Raw genomic sequence first — 16,549 nt, 5'->3', positions numbered from 1 at the left:
GACATCAATAGATTATCCAAAGGTACTAAATGGCCCTGAGGAAACTGTCTTGAGTTGCCAATAAGCTAAGTCTATACTAAGCATTCTCTGCATGTACAGTACTGTGCTGGCACTTTGGAAATGCAAGACAGGGTTCCAGCAGTGAAGACACTTACCTACGTGGAGAATTAAGAATCACAAATATGAAATACCATGTTTCCCCGAAAATAAGACCTAGTTGGACAACCAGCTCTAATATGTCTTTTGGAGCAAAAGTTAAGACCTGGCATTATATTATGTTATGTTATGTTATGTTGTGTCATGTCATGTCATATCATGTCATATTATATTACATAAGACCCAGTCTTATATTGAGTAAAGTAAGGCCAGGTCTTATATTAATTTTTGCTCCAAAAGACGCATTAGAGCTGATTGTGCGGCTAGGTCTTGTTTTCAGGGAAACACAGTAATAAATTATGAAGAACTCACTAAAATTCACTCACTTATTTAAGTTACTGAGAAAGTAACAAACACTTGATGTGGTGCTAGTTTTAAGATGAAAATGACATGGTTCATGTCCTCAACAGACAGAAAGTCTTGAATGGGAAGACAGATAGGAAAACAAGTCAGTGTAAGCCTTACAGGTATGACATGAGCCCCAAAGAGGGAGTGGCCTGCAGTTTCAGGAAAGAACTGCATAGGAGAAATGATGTTAAGCTGAGTTTAAAGCCTCAGACTCCTATTTAGGTATTTCCGAGGAGACAAGGCAGGAAAGGGCACATCTGGCAGAAGGATCAGTATGAGCAAAATGACAGAAACATGAAAACTGTAAGTAGTTGAACAGTTTAAAAACCTGTAAGTGGTTGGGTGTGCTTCAAGGATAGGGTGAGAAGAGATGTGCATTTTATCATCAGGACAAATCAAAGAGGCCTTGTGAGATATGATAAGGAATGTGAACTATCCTATCTGCCATCCTCCTCTTCCTCTCTTTCTTATTCATTCAACAAATATTTATTGAGCAGATACTATATTCCAGGCATTGTTCTTGCTATACAGGATACAGCATTGAAAAACACCAAAAAAGGACAAAAAAAAAAGATAAACAAGGCTCTTGTCTTGTCCTCATGGGGTGCCACCTGGGGGACCATGGTGGCAGTGAAATGCACTGGACATACAGAGTTGAGTAACACAAAGATCAGTCACAGAAGGCTCGACATCCTCAAAAGAAACAAACTCACAAACACACACAAAATAAGCCACTAGGCATATTTGGCAGTGATTCAAATCTTATGTTTCTTGGGCTCCAAAAACTAAAGTCAAACCTGATCACAATACTTTCATAGGCAAATCGTTTTGTATTATTCGAGGTCAAGTTTCTCAATAGCCTTAAGTTCTTGCCTTAAGTTCTTACTTTGGGCGAGGCAGCAGAAAATTGGTTGATTTCTCTACCAATCTTGAGCAGCAATGGAGAGGCATGTAGAAAGAAGGTGGTGTTGGTTGCTGTAGTCCTTTACAGATGACCTAAGTCACCTGTTTCCCAGGTTTCCCAGGGAATACTGCAGAAGATACCGCTCAAGCAATAACTTCAGTAACTGAAGCATATACCCAATCAAGGGGCAACATGACAATATTGATACAGTTTACACACATGAGCAAAATTGTTGTGATGGTTACAGTAGCTTGGTTATAAAATAACATGCAAAGGCAAGTTCATGAATGGATTCCTGGTTTCATTCATTCAAAACTTTCTGAAAAGTTCTTAGTTTGAAATTTTCTATCTTGGTCTCACCCTGAAGATATTTTATTTCCCTTGGAAAGCTGAGTCAAGTCCATTCAGGTGTATTTGAAAAACAGGACTGAGCAAAAATGCTTTTTCCATGTTAAAGACAAACTGTTTCACAAACAAACAGCTAAACTTTGATATGTCGCTATGTCAGTGCTTTCAGAAGCACTGTCTTTCAACAAAATTTTGAAGTAAAAGTTTCCAAAATTAACTAACTGTGCACTCTGTTGCCAGTTGGCTGCCAGTTGCATTTTTCACGACTGGTTATTACTATCAAAAGGAGCTAATAGGAATTCAACTTAAATCTGTCTTTTATATTTTTCCCTCTTTTAAGAAGAAATTAAAATTTCTACGGCAACATGCTAAATTTAAGAGGTAGGCCTTATCTTTTCGCATCAAATACATAGGATAGATAACTAATTAGGCTGTTAAACGTGTCTATTATTAGGCAATATACACATAATGGGAAGTAAACGCAGCTCAAAGATTCCAGTTTGCATTGCTCGACCTGTGGGCTGTCCCTGCTACCTTTAATATCACAGCATGGGAGCTTTCGCATTTAACACAATTTTCCTTCACACATTATGAGTAAACAAATAATGTTTAACAAAAAGGAAGTATTTGGGTGGAAAACAGTACATAGCTTGTTTTAGTAAATTTGCAACATCTGTGCATTTAAGTCTTCTGGTTGGTCTGATCACAGCCTGTAAGAGGCTACGGGTTCCATCAACCAACCCCTACCTGGAAATTACGAGCTTAGAATGAATGTTTTAAAAACTGCTCTATTTCTCTAAGTGTTTACTCAATTTCTTTTTCCTTCACTTTCTATGTCTGCTCTCTACCCCTATCCTCATCCTGTCTTCTCTTTGTTTCTTAAAAACTCAGTATGTTGTAACTCAGTTACCTAGAGACGAGTGAAGACACATGTTACTGACTCGTCAGGAATCCCTTACCCAGAAGTCCTTAACCCAGACTTTCCTTGAGAGGCCGTCATTTCTATGAAATAATGTACAGCATGTTAACAGATTGTCCTTAATCCTCTTCCTTCTTAATTAGCCCTTTCTGATACTTGAGCAAGTTACACGGAGGAAGAATAAAGTGGCACTTCCATAAAGGCTAATTCCTAGTATCAATTGAAGAACTAACCATTGCTAAGAATCTTGAATCTGAGCACTGAATTCCCCAAGGGAGACCTTATTGCATCGACTTAAGCAGCAGCTGAGTTTCCAAGGGATCTTGTCAAAAGTCCAAGTGAGAGACTTACCTGTTCCCGGGTCATCTTCTGCAGCTCATTTTCCCAAGTTGTCTGGTCATAGTCTAAGTTATAGGAAGCTGGTGGGGTGAGCCCACGAAGGATCAGGGGGTCTCGATCATGGCAGAGGGCTGTCAGGTGTCCAATATACAATTTTAATTTGCTTCTATTTTGGTCAAGTTCTAAGAGGGGCTGGATGATCTGAGGTGAAAAAAATGAGGAAAGTCAAGGTCAATCTTAAATGAGAAGTTCAAACATCTTTATGTCTCCCAAGCCAAAGAACACTGACCAAAGGCTAACGCTCTTCTAATCACTATTGAAACCTTCAGGATTATAAACAGTTCCCACAGTTGTGCATTTCCAGTGCCACAGCCATGCTCAGTTCTGGGGGACAGGGAGGGAAGGCTGGTTTAGCATGTCAGCAGGAGACTGAGTGCCATCCTGGGAAGGGGACTAAGCACAGGACTGGCCTTTGACAGAGATGAGATTCCTGAATCAGCTACACAACTTCTCTTCCCATTTATTTGTGAGTCGGTTATAACACAACTGCTAGTGACATGTGCTCGTTTGAAAGCCTGGATAACATACACTTCATGTGTTCTTCCACCTCCTGGAATGGAAGACAAATTCTGTCTCTGGAGAAGGTTCATGTTTTCCTTGGCCAAGAGATGCAATGAGTGAACTCATTACCAAACTGTCTCATCCGGGCTTAAGCTCCCCTAGTTCCTTCACAGAGGGTCTCCAATACTCTTTAAACAGTGATTGATAAATCCTTATATAACACCAAAAACTGGACTCAGCCAAGGACTCTGAAATGCTCTCAGCTGTAACACTGGTTCTATGTTTTTCTTTAATAATAATCCTTTTTTTTTTTTCCTTTTTTTTTTTTTTTTTTTTTTTTTTTTTTTTTTTTTTTTTTTTTTTTTACAGGACTTTATTGGGGAACAATGGTCAAATTGTTGTCCTTTCAATCCTAGTTGTGGGGGTTCTGTTCAGCTTCAAGTTGTTGTTCCCTCAGTCCTAGTTGTGGAGGGCGCAGCCCAGCCCCAGGTCCAGCCGCCGCTGCCAGCCGCAGGGGGCACAGCCCACCATCCCCTGCGGGAGCCGAACCGGCAACCATGTGGTCGAGAGGACAGGCTCCAACCAACTGAGCCATCCGGGAGCTCAGCGGCAGCTCAGCCCAAGGTGCCGTGTTCAATTTTTAGTTGCAGGGGGCGCTGCCCACCATCCCTTGCGGGAGTCAAGGAATTGAACTGGCAACCTTGTGGTTGAGAGCCCGCGCTCCAACCAACTGAGCCATCCGGGAGGCAGCTCAGCTCAAGGTGCCGTGTTCAATCCCAGCCGCAGGGGGCAGAGCCCACCATCCCCTGCGGGACTCGAGGAATTGAACTGGCAACCCTGTGGTTGAGAGCCCACCGGCCCATGTGGGAACCGAACCGGCAGCCCTCGGAGACAGGAGCACGGAGCTCCAACCGCCTGAGCCACCGGGCCGGCCCTTTCCTTTTTTAATATTCCCTTTGCTCTGGATGAACAACTGTCCCTTTGCTCCTGCGGAAGCCCAGTAAGTGGTGGACAACTTTTGCCCCAGAATGTCATTTGACAGCTCACACGACAGCACTCTGATCAGGTACTTGGTTGCTGGTCAAAGCCCGGGTGTTGATGAATAGTTGGGCCAGATCTCACATCTCAGAACACTGAAATGTTACAGCAGCATCTGCTTGACACACAGCAGCTGTGAGAGCTGCAAAACACTGCCAAGATGCTGGCGGTTCTCAAAACAACACACCCCGGGCTTCCAGGGCTGAGGTCTGCACCTGCTGCATGTCACTAGGCTGGCTTTTTCATCAATAGGACAGACACCTCTGACTTACCTAATGAACAAGGGGCTCAATAATCTTCAAGGTAACAGAAATGAGGCCTGGTGTTACTTTCAACAGTGACACTGATTTCTCCCTGGCCTCCTTAGAGGACTGCTCCCACTGCTTTCCTTCCTTTTGAAGAGATTTTAAATTAACTATTGTATTTTTTATTATGAAATCAATTACTTATTTTTTTTCTTTTTTTTTTAAATTAAATTTATTGGGGTGACAACTGTTAGTAAAATTACATAGATTTCAGGTGTACAATTCTGTATTACATCATCTATAAATCCCATGTGTGTTCACCACCCAGAGTCAGTTCTCCTTCCATCACCATATATTTGATCCCCCTTACCTTCATCTCCCACCCCCCACCCCCCTTACCAATTACTTATTTTCCTCTGAAAAAAAAGGGGGAAAAGTCTAAAAAAAATAATAATAAAATAGCCGAAAGGTATTCCACCGAGAAACATTTTAGTAATTTTCTTCCAAGTCTTTTTAAAACTTTTAACAGTATGAGACTTCACATTTTACTTGACATCCATTTAATGTTATGTTGTAAGTACTATTCCCAACATAACCAATTATTGGAAATCATGGTTTGTAATGGCTGCTTCATAAATATGCCATGTTTAGTTTGTTTCCAATACTATTTCCATGAAATAATTAAAAGAGGGGAGAGCCAAGGCTTAGTGGCTAAAACACAACCTTTATCTTACTAAAGAGATCAGAGTTCAGAGTTTAGGCCTATATAGTATAATATATAAAATAAAATAAAATAAAATTATAATATAATATAATATAATATAATATAATATAATATAATATAATATGTTAAAGCCTGGCTAGACAAACCAGAGAAAGTGAATTCATTTAGCAGTATTTTTATTTTTAATCTCTCACACACACAATTCCATAAGGATAAGGGGTAAACACTTAGGTGTGGTATGGAAGGCACTGGGCTCCATAAGAGACCCCCACTGAGCGGGCTCACGGCACCAGTTCTGTGCTCATATTTCCTACCAATGCTGTGACAGACATATGAATACTGCCGATCACCAAAGTAAGAGGTGGTTTCATTAAGCAGAGGATTTGGGAGGGTGGGACATCACAGTTATCCACAAATAACACCAATCTCTCAAAAAGAACTGTATTTTATTTCTGATGCATATTCACTGCAGAAAATTCAGAAAGATTCCAAAGCATCATCGTTAAAGGCAATATTCCTTTAAATGCATGTGCACTTTGTACTTCAGTAACTAAACTGTCTAGTCGTGGTTCTGCTACTACCTCCCTCAGGCCTCCAAGCAATGCAACCCTATTTTAATTTCCATTTTAGCTTTTAGCTTGGACTTCTTTATCTTCCTTCATAGAAACATTGATTAAAAAAAAATCACTTTTGGGATTTCCACTGCGTTTGTACAACTTATTCCCATTCTGTGTTTGTGTGTGTGTAGCTGCCATCACATCTGGGTTGCAAGGCTGAAAAAACTGGTATCTTAGGTAATTACTGTTTGGATTAGAAAACAGGTATAAAAAAGTATGACCACTAACGGAAGGGGGCAATGTGATACCTGGTAGTAGTCAAAAGGTCACATCTCTCATAGTTAAGATGGAAAGATGCAAGCTTACTACTGTATGAATGGGGATGAAATAATTGACTTTTTAGGTCCCTATTCTTAATCATAGATGAATTTCAAGCTGATTTAACGCATTTCATGTGGACGAGCTAATTGTTTAGAAAACACGGTAGTGTTCTGCACTCTAATTTTCAGTCTAATTTTGAAAATCTAAAAAAAGATGGAATTTGAAACTTTTTTTAAGGATAAAACCTCATTCTGTGCAATGGCCAAGATGTCTGTTCTTTTTTCCCATGCCAATGAGAACTGCTTTTTAAAAAACAAAACTAAAAAGCTATAGAGCTTATCATGTGAGAACATAAAACCGCCTAGCTTACATAGTTCCCAAATCTATCCTTAAAAAAAAAAAATAACATTGGCCTCTCTGAGACACATTTAACCATGTCAGTCATGTGGGAAAGGCCTTATCTCTTCCCCCTGACCCCCAATCTAACTGGCGTAGGCCACTTAGAAAAGAAACTGCATTTCCCACAAGGTAGAACTACCACTGCCAAATCTCAAATGGGTAGAGGGACACTTGCCAAGTAGAAAGAGGATGCCTTATGGGATCCAGAAGCGGTATCTTTCGTCCACATACAACCTCAGTGCATTGGCAATGAGTCTTACCCAAAACCATCAGAAATGTGGTCAGGCCACATTATTTCTAAAGCTTTGCAGAACTATATAGTTCTATATCTTTTTCTGGCAAAAAGAAGTTAAAAAATGAAATTGTCAAGATAACCTCTGCTTGTATCAAATATAATGCCACATAGCCACATTCCCCCAATCCTACATTTACCAAGTTGTTAAAGAAAATAATTTGAATTATAAAAAGTGATGAGGGATTTTTGGTTGATGCACCAAGAGCTTTGTTTCTTCTTGCAAGGATTTATTTGCTTCTGTATTAGTTCCTCAGATTGGCTTCGGAGGTCAGCATTTGATGACATGGTGACAGGACAATGATCTTCCAAATGTGTTTATTTTAACCTCCTTTCACTTAAGTAAGAGAGATGGGTTGCTCCTGCATTGTCTGATACAGACTGCAACTGGAAATTCTACAGTCCTCCATTTCTGTAACCCGTTCGTCTGTGAGACCTGAACACACTTTCTTAGACCACTCGGCTTTTCAATACCTGGATGGAATGAAAGGCCCCAGCCAGTTAATTACATGGTCTGCTTTTCTCTCCCCTCTGCTGTGTCAGACACTTACTCTAAGTATAGGGTAGCTGGTTGCAACATCTTCTAGGAACTCATTTGCGAGGAAGGGTGTATCTTCGCCACAAAGACGGGGTGAATGATACTGAACAGTATCTAGGACTTACGGTATACTTGCCCTGGTGGTTCTAACATTTTGTTGTTTGGAAGATGCCAATTTATTTTAAAGATAACATTTGCTGATTACTTACTGTGTCCCTGGCAAATTATATTTACTATGATTCTTCTGTGGCTAGCTCAATGGCCCCTTTTTTTGTTGCTCCTCTCTCTGCTGACGTCTTCGGAGGCAGGTTCAACTGTCCATATAGTAACTGCATCAATGCTGGTGGCAGCTGTGACTGCTCATTGGGCTGCCATGACACTTCCTTCCGTCCTCCAACATCGGTATATTCAGAAAGTCCCAGAACAAGTGACATATTAACTTCCCAGAGACATTATTATTCTCTTAATGGCATTCTTGTTCAGAGGCCAGCAAAGAGTTAAACTTGGAAAAGTCAAAAAGGAGGCAAGTGAATAAAATTCATTAATCCAGCTTCAAAGTCTTTTTTTCCCTCAGTGACGAAGTTTATCTTCTTGGTCTGTAATGTACTTAAGGATCAGGTTGATGAAGGATCGTGTAAGTCTCTTTGCAAAGGTCTGGAGCTTTGTGTTATGTTGTCGCTTAAATGCAGCTATTTTGTGAAAGAATCGGATTCTTGGAAAAAATACAGTAAACCCTCATAATATTTTTGCTACACTGACTAGATATATGGCATATCAAACCACACATAAGAAATTCTATAATTCACTTAACAAACATTTAGTGAATGCCTTTGTGCCATGCCCTATCCAGTTTTAGCTGATGAGAGTATTAAGAATAAGATGTGGTCCTATTCTACGTTAAAAAAAAAGTCCTGAAATAATAGAAGTAATGTGTTAAATGTATGCAAGAATTAAAACATGTAAATTCATGATTTATTGTTGTTTTCACTTTAGTTTTAACTGCAGGCAAACCCTTTAACTTCAGGCAAACCCTTTAACTTCAGGCAAACCTTTGTAGCTAAACAAACCTTTTTGCCTTGATCTGAAGCTTCGTCTGACTTATTAGTCTTCATATGTAAAGTCGGGAAATTCAAGGTTTTTTTTTATTTTTAATGGTCTCTGAGACCCCGCCTTTTAATCAGCCTTCCCATTTGAAGTACAAACAGAAGGATATTAATGGATTCCTAAATGCTCTTGGTGTTATATTCCTTACTCATTTTTAATCCTAACAAACAGAAAAAAAGTACATTCGAGAACAGTCCTTATTTTATACTTCTCTTGCAAGAGATACACTGGACCAAAACAAGCCTACCTGGTCTATCCCCTCATAATAACCTATAAAAAAGTCTAAACCTCAGAACAGTTTATTAGGTACACCTACATAATCTCCACCAGAAAACAAAACTTACTGTTAACATTGAGACTCTGAAGTTTCAGTGGCCTTAGAGTGAGTTTGAGGACTTAGGTACAGTTACGGAAAAAAATTCCTATTATAATGTAGCTGTGTTTCTTTTAGGGGTAGGTCAATAAACTTCTGAAATTCAGAAAAAATGAAGACAACCTAAAGTTAAAGGCAAGACAGTTTAGAGCTCCAAATCCTAACTCCCATTTCATAACTATTCTCCATGTGTATCTATTTGATTCCTCAAATTATATATAGTGTGACTGTCTTATGTTTATCTTCTGAAACAAAAATAAAAAATCATGACAGAAGCAAAAAAATCCAGAATGATATTACTTATACTATAAATATTTACTAAGTACTTAGAATATTCTCTCCTACGCAGGATCCCTTCCTTGGCATCCACTATAGATCACCTACCATTCTGACTTACTTAGTTAATGAAATATTTGGACCAAGGAATCAATTTCTCATTCCCCTCATCGATGTACTGGGGACCAAACTCTTCTTGTTGACCAGTCTTCAGTCAGGCTCCTCTGAAGTCTCTTCACTAGGCCGTGACTTTTGGACAGGTTGCCTTCTCCACCTCGCCCTGCTGCTGGTGGTTTAGACTGCATGGCCCAGGCTTGTCCTAGGCTAGCACTGACCTATAAACCCTTTCTTTCAGAAAAGCTTTCGGCCATGAAAGTTTTTTGTTTTTGTTTTGCTTAACAAGGTGAGATGAAAAGAAATATTAATCAGAAATATTTCTACAAATAGATAGATCTGGTTTTGAGAGCAAAAACTCTTTCCAAAGGTTTCAGATTTAAAGGGGTTTATGGTTTTTAAAGTGTCTGAAAACTGCAAAAGGCAGTTTAATATGTCAAAGCAAAAGGCTTTGACATATTAAAAAAAAGTAGGAATCACTTTTTAAATATCGTGTGATCATTTCCTTAGTTATACAGCTCAGAAATCTGTTGACCAGCTCTCTTTAAGCAAAACAAAAGAAAACATGCCCGATTTCTTGATCCAGCTATGAAGAGCAAAAATTCTGTATTCAAAGTTGTGAGGAGATAGGAAAGATGAATCTTGAAATTTGAACTATAGAGCTGCTAACTACATTTTGCCTATTTAATCTTCATTCAGTTGGAAGCTATCCCATCTTATGCAATGTAACAAATGCTACTCAAACAGAAGTGGGTTGGAGGGCCTGCCCACTCGTGAGAGAAGGAAATTTCCTGCTGCCCATCTATTCATGTGCTTATGGAGGATGTTAAGGCTACAGGTATTTCAAGTACTTGCTTTAATACTTGGAAAGTTGTAAGAAAATAAGCTTCTTAACCAATGAGAGGGTAGACCAGCATGTCCAGGTGAAAACAGTGCAGACAAATGGGCCTTAAGGGTAGGGAATCCTACAATGAGGCACATAAGCACTTGTAAGCCAATCAATCAAGGGGACACATATGGATCCTGAAGGGATGGTCGGACGAGACAGTGAGACAACTAGAATCACGAAAGCCACCCATCCTACTAGATTCAGAAATGCCAGGAGCAGGTATGTGTTCCAAAACTCTTCTTCCTTGTTCTTTAGAGCTAATAAAGATAGAGAAGGATCTTAGATTCAGTTGTTGGCTTGACGCTTACTTCTCCACAATAAATCATTGATTGTATTTTACTGAACAATGTAGGGGTTACATATTAGTGTGTGTGTGTGTGCGTGTGTGTAAGATAACATAAAATAGCTCAATGACTTCCCTACTCTATAGTAAAGTTCCAGGGCTATACACACATACTTACATATGAGAAATTGGGGGGGGGGGGGAAGTCTAGGCATGGGAAAAAAAACATAGGGCAAAAGAGGGTGAAGAGAGGTTCACACTTTTTGAGTAGACAAGCCCAGAAAAGGCCCATGCCGAATTTAAAAGGAAAACGAGGTGGGCAGGTGGCCTCAGTGGGATGGCGGCCTCCAAGGCCTGCATACTGGAGTGCTGGGATGGGCAACTCACGCCCCATTCTGATCCCATGAGGTCTGGTGCCTAAACCACCCCCTACTATAATTGCTGCAGTCAAGCACGACAGCACTTCTCAGCATTATTATATGTCTGCCAGACAGACAGATCTGAAAAACAGCAACATGCTTATTGCCTGCTGGGCAAAACACAATAACAACCTTATCACAACATTTCATTTTTTTCTCTCTCTAACGCAAACACCCAATTGCGTTGGGTGTGGAGGGGAGGCCAAGTGGAGCTGCCCATGTTAAACAAAAGGAACCTCATAACCTTGATAATATCTCAATAAGGAAGGAAAAATGTAACAAAGGCTGGGAATCTAAATCATAGGGCACACATCCACTGGCTCCTCACAGTCCACAAGAATACAGAGAAGAAAAGAGCCAAGTACGTTATCTAGTAACTGGGAGATTTGATAGCTTAGCTGTACAGGAGCTGCCAAACAGAGGCTGGTCTCTGGAGGAGACTCTTCTGTGAGTAGCAGTTATTTCAAGATCAGGTTAAAGGTGTATGCGCGTGCATGTTGTGTGTGTGCATTAGTATGTGTACACAGGAGAGTTGGAGAGGAAACAAAGACAATTTGCCATTAGTCACATTCTCATTTCAACTCCAGCATCAAATCAAACCCTACAGACTACGCAGATATTTAGAAGTGTACTGCTGTGGCTGCTGAGAGTCTCATGTGTCTGAAGACTCTGGTAGACATGGAAGACACTGAACAGTGCTTAACAAGAACGTCGCTTAAGACGGCACAGGTGGGGGAGGGGAGGTTTACCTATCACTGGGAATGAAAATCTAAATGTATCTACAGCTGTGTATAAAGATCAGAAACGATGTCTGTGCTATTTAGAGAAAGACAAGGTACATACACGAATTTGATCTTAATGATGACGTGGAACTAGGAAACAGACCATGACAGATGACGATTTGGTGTAAGAATGGACATGTGTGTGCTGCTGGTGGCGGTGAAGGGGGTGAAGGGCAAGATGGGATGAAGGTCTGAGCGGAAGGGCCCTTGGTCAGTATTTTCAGCTTCAGTACACCTTAGAACTCTACATACCTGAGAAACTGGACATGTTTCTGAATGTTACAAAAGAGCGCTTCAACAACTGAAGCCATGCCAGGACAGGAGGAACAAAGGGTGTCTCCTTAATGTCTTCATCTCATTACTATAAAGTGAAATAAAGCTGGGTTCTCAGTGAGCCAGCAGCTGATTCTAGGAAAGGCATGGGTGTCCTCTCCCTACCTCCACCCCACAGCTCTGCTTCATAGCCACACGCTATTTTCTCTTCCTTTCCTCACCACCTCTTCTCACTCCTCCTGACTTACCCATGTGAAGAATCTTTACTTTTATGCCACTGTCACCTCTTCCCCCTCACCTTCCCCCCCCCCCACAATGTCATGTATCTGAGAATTTAAGAGGGACCTTGGCTGCTCTGAGTTGTCCTTCCTGGATTTATGTCTGCCATAGTCAACCAGGAAATATTTAGAAAGTAAATTCTTTCTGAATATTTTATACACCATGAACAAATCCCACGGACTAACCATTTCCAGACATCACCCCTTTTACCTTGGCTTTGGGTGGAAAAAACAAAGATTTGGGAAAAAAATTAGGAAGACTTTTTTCTACCCATTTCCTTTATTTGAGACTAAAACTTCCCAAATAGTCACTGAATTAATCTCTCCCTTCCCGATCTCTGAAAGTTGAAATTGCTCAGCATAACACAAACTCTGATAGACATCAACATGTCCATATTACTCATCGTTGATAATTAAACAAAGCTTTATTTGAGGATATAAAAGTGACTATGACAAAAGAGGCCCTGCACAAAAATACCAGAAATCCTACAACTTTTGACTGTTGTTATACGTTATAAGTGAATAGCCAGGGGAATTCAAGGCATGCCAAGACCCTTGTGTATACATAACCCAGTATCTGGAAGAAGGGCCCATGTGCCCTGACTCTGTGATCTAACACAGGGCTCCTTAAGTGCTAATCGAAGATCACTTCTGAAGTGTAGGGTCACAGCGGAGCAGTCCCACTGGAATGTGACAAACTGAAGGGTCAGCAAGAGCAAATTCTAGCATTCTGACAAAGCTTACCAGTCCTGAGAGAAAAACAGCAGAGTGATAGCAAGTGAAAAGATAAGGGGCAGGCAGGCCAAGGAAGAAAGTTCCCAGGAACCAGAAATGGGGGCACATCCAGACTGATACCTGCTAAGCTATATGATCCAACAAAGAATAAGTGGCTCCTAGTATAGTTGTAAAGCAACTTGATAGTGGCAGAAAGAAAGTTAAGTTTGTATAGAATCTTTATATTTGTTTTATGTACCGGGTTCTAGCCCCACCTTGTAGTACAAAGCTACCATACAAATGGACCCACGTCCAAATTTTGTAGCAGTTTTATTGAGGAAATACAAAGGAGAGAGACCATGTTTCTGATATAATCAGAATGCCTAATACTATGGGTGTTTAGAAAACAGGAAACAGAATGAAATGGAAACCAACTCAAGTGATCAAGCAAAGAAGAAAAGGGACAAGAGAATGCAAAAATATACCTTTTCTTCATCACCATGTTAACCTGTTCATGTTATCAGTGCTTTTCTTTGGTCTCTTTCCAGGGAGTATACTTTTGGTGTCATAGACTGTAACAGCGACTAACAGGAGGACTAGCTCTCTCCACGCTTTGACGAATATGCCCAGATACATGCACCACACAGTTTGGGGGATTCTGCACAGTTACTTGCCTTGTGGGCTTCAGCAGCTATAATCTTATATATGAGATGCTACTGACGACCAGAAATAGAGCGCCTTTCTCAGATCATCAACAGGAAGCAAAGCCTCTGCAATCTCATTTATCTAAGCAAGAAGATCTCCTGCCATCTGGTCTGCTAAACTTCGTTATTTATCTATCTAATAAACTGTCCACACATCACTTCCCAGGTGAAACACTTCAAAGAATTTTGCAAAGCCATCCTAAGGCTGACGTGTGCCTCAGACTATCTTGTAAGTTCAGTGCTGAACCTCTGATGTACCTGAAGATTTTAAGCTTCGCCTCATTTCATTAACATGCCCACGTCCCTGATCTTTTATTTCTGTGTTTGTGAATAAGGCATCAGGTTCACATGCTACTTAAAACACACACACACGTACGTACATGTACATACACACACACACAGGACGTGGTCTCGCGGGCAGAGGCCAGGCTCTTCTGAACTAGAACTCCTGCATCCTCGTCTCTTTGGAGCACTTCCAACTTGGCCCTCCTAGGAAAGCACCGTTGTTTGCCTGGTGGCTTGCCTTATGTGCTCCCATGTTAGTTACTTCCTCCATGAAACATTTTGTTAGTCATGGAATTAAATTAACTTAGGAGGTCTGCTGCATCTTATGACCTTAACTAAGAATTTTATTTACTTGAATATTTCTCTGGCAAAAGCTGTGGTGGCACCTCACCCCCTACAGCACTACAATTTGAGCAGACGCAGTGGTCTCTATTCTTTGTGCCAGGGAAGGCAATGCGGCTGGCTGTGGCCATACCCAGGACCATGGACAGGACCGACTCGTTCAAACACTAGTCGTGAGCATGCAGGCCTTGGCTGGTAGTCATGTTATTACTGGGGACCCCGTTTCAGACACTGGATGAGAAAGGCTTTTGGCCCCAGGGGCTGCCCTCACCAGACAGAGCAGTATCACTTACGTCACATGCCATCAGATCCTCGCACTGTTTTGATGACTGTGAAGCAGTGAGAACTCCAGAGCAGTGCAGAGCAGTAGTGAAGGGCACGGGCTCTGGAGAGAGACTGTCTGGCTTAATTCCAGGGTCTGCAACATTCCAGCTACGAGACCTAGGACTAGTCACTTTGGGGACAGTGTATTTTATGGGATTGTAATAATCAGTATGTCCATCACACAGTAAGCTTCTTCAATAATTATTAACTATTGTTATTTCCAAGAATGTATTTCACCATCTGTGAAATAGAAAAATGCTCATCCTTATAAGGATCTGAGCACAGGTAAAACAGAAGTTATTCTTGGTCAGTACAGTTGACATTCTGGCCCTGCGGACATCTGAACCCTGTCATTTGCACTTAGCTTCATATTCAGTGACTATGGGTGGTTAGATAATGGTATGCGAAGTGACGAGAAGCACAAAGAAGAATGGGATAAGCAGTACAATAGACCAGAGGCTGGTGAATTACAGTTCATGGGTCAAATCCAGCACCGCTGCCTGTTTTTGTATAATCCATCAGCTAAGAACGTTTTTTACATTTCCAAATGGTTGAAAAAATAATCAGAAGAAGAGTATTTGGTGATATGTATAAATTATATGAAAATTAACTTTCAGGGCCCATAAATAAAGTTATATACAATCATAGTCACATTCACTCATTTACATATCATCTGTGGCTGCTTTCACACAACAACAGCAGAGCCTAATAGTTTTGACAGAGTGTACAGTTCACAAAGCATAAAATATTTACTACCTGGACCTTTACAAAAACGTTTGCCAATCCATCCCTGTAACAGACCAATTCCAGTTATCAGGTTAATTATAATAGTAGAGAGGAAATTATTGTAAGTTTCTCACAGATTAGTTAAGAAATAAGTAATAATTATTGTTTTATAAAAAATTCAACTTAACGAATATTACTTGTATGGATAGTAATTATCAACACAAAATAAAACACTGGCTAAATAGAAAAGTGGATTTGGCAGTAGGCATAAAAAGAAAATTCACAGTTGCAGAAAGTTATAATTAGTAAAATTTCAGGTGTACAATTCTGTATTACATCAGCTATAAATCCTATGTGTGTGAAATCTATGTAATTTTACTAACAATTGTCACCCCAATAAATTTAACAAATAAATTAAAAAAAAAATTTCATATAGACAAAAAACCCTATTGATAAATAAAATCTTTATAAAATTTAAATATGGAAAAGAATTCATATTAAAATGATTCAATAAAATAAGAATACTGAAAATGTTAGACATTTTTGGCTACATGTATGGAAAACTGATAAAGAAATTAAACTGAATTAACTTAGGGTTAGTTCCAGGAAATATTCAGTGAAATTCGTTCACATTGGTATAACCTGATTTAAATATTTGTGACTAGGTCAAATGTTTCTATTGACTCATCCTCAAGATTAAACAAGTATACATCACGAATTGGATCAAAACAGCATCCTGTACTCATTTTGAGTACAGACCATAAAAGACGGAAGGAATTGTGGAGATCATCTCGGTCGCCTACTCTCTTCTCCTTGCCCCACCTTCTAAATGAAAAAATCAAGGAACAGAGAGCTAACGTGACTTGTACATATGGTTCGGAGTTAAGTACTTTGTGTCCGGGCAGCACAGCTTGATGCTTCTCAGCTTGACCAATTACAGAATACGCAGGCTTTACTTCATTGCTTCTTATCTA

General features: G+C 40.1%; 1 protein-coding gene across 14 annotated transcripts in view; it reads right to left on the bottom strand.

Annotated features, from left to right (window-relative positions):
- ERC1 (ELKS/RAB6-interacting/CAST family member 1) overlaps nucleotides 1-16,549 on the bottom strand; it is a 491,277-nt gene that overhangs the window by 42,218 nt on the left and 432,510 nt on the right. For 8 of the 14 annotated variants that reach the window (XM_074325171.2, XM_074325172.2, XM_074325174.2 and 5 more), the window contains one exon: nucleotides 3,027-3,215. The exons of 1 other annotated variant lie outside the window; for it this stretch is intronic. In XM_074325171.2, the coding sequence (XP_074181272.1) occupies nucleotides 3,027-3,215 (189 nt within the window). Of the gene's footprint in view, nucleotides 1-3,026; nucleotides 3,216-16,549 lie in introns of those variants that run through there. 5 more of the 14 variants (XM_019711312.3, XM_074325177.2, XM_074325179.2 and 2 more) reach the window with 1 other exon arrangement.

This window comes from Rhinolophus sinicus, chromosome 1, assembly GCF_057876585.1.
Source record: "Rhinolophus sinicus isolate RSI-liver-muscle chromosome 1, RSI-T2T, whole genome shotgun sequence".
NCBI classification, from domain to species: Eukaryota; Metazoa; Chordata; class Mammalia; order Chiroptera; family Rhinolophidae; genus Rhinolophus; species Rhinolophus sinicus.
This window is presented reverse-complemented; position numbering and strand designations above follow the sequence as displayed.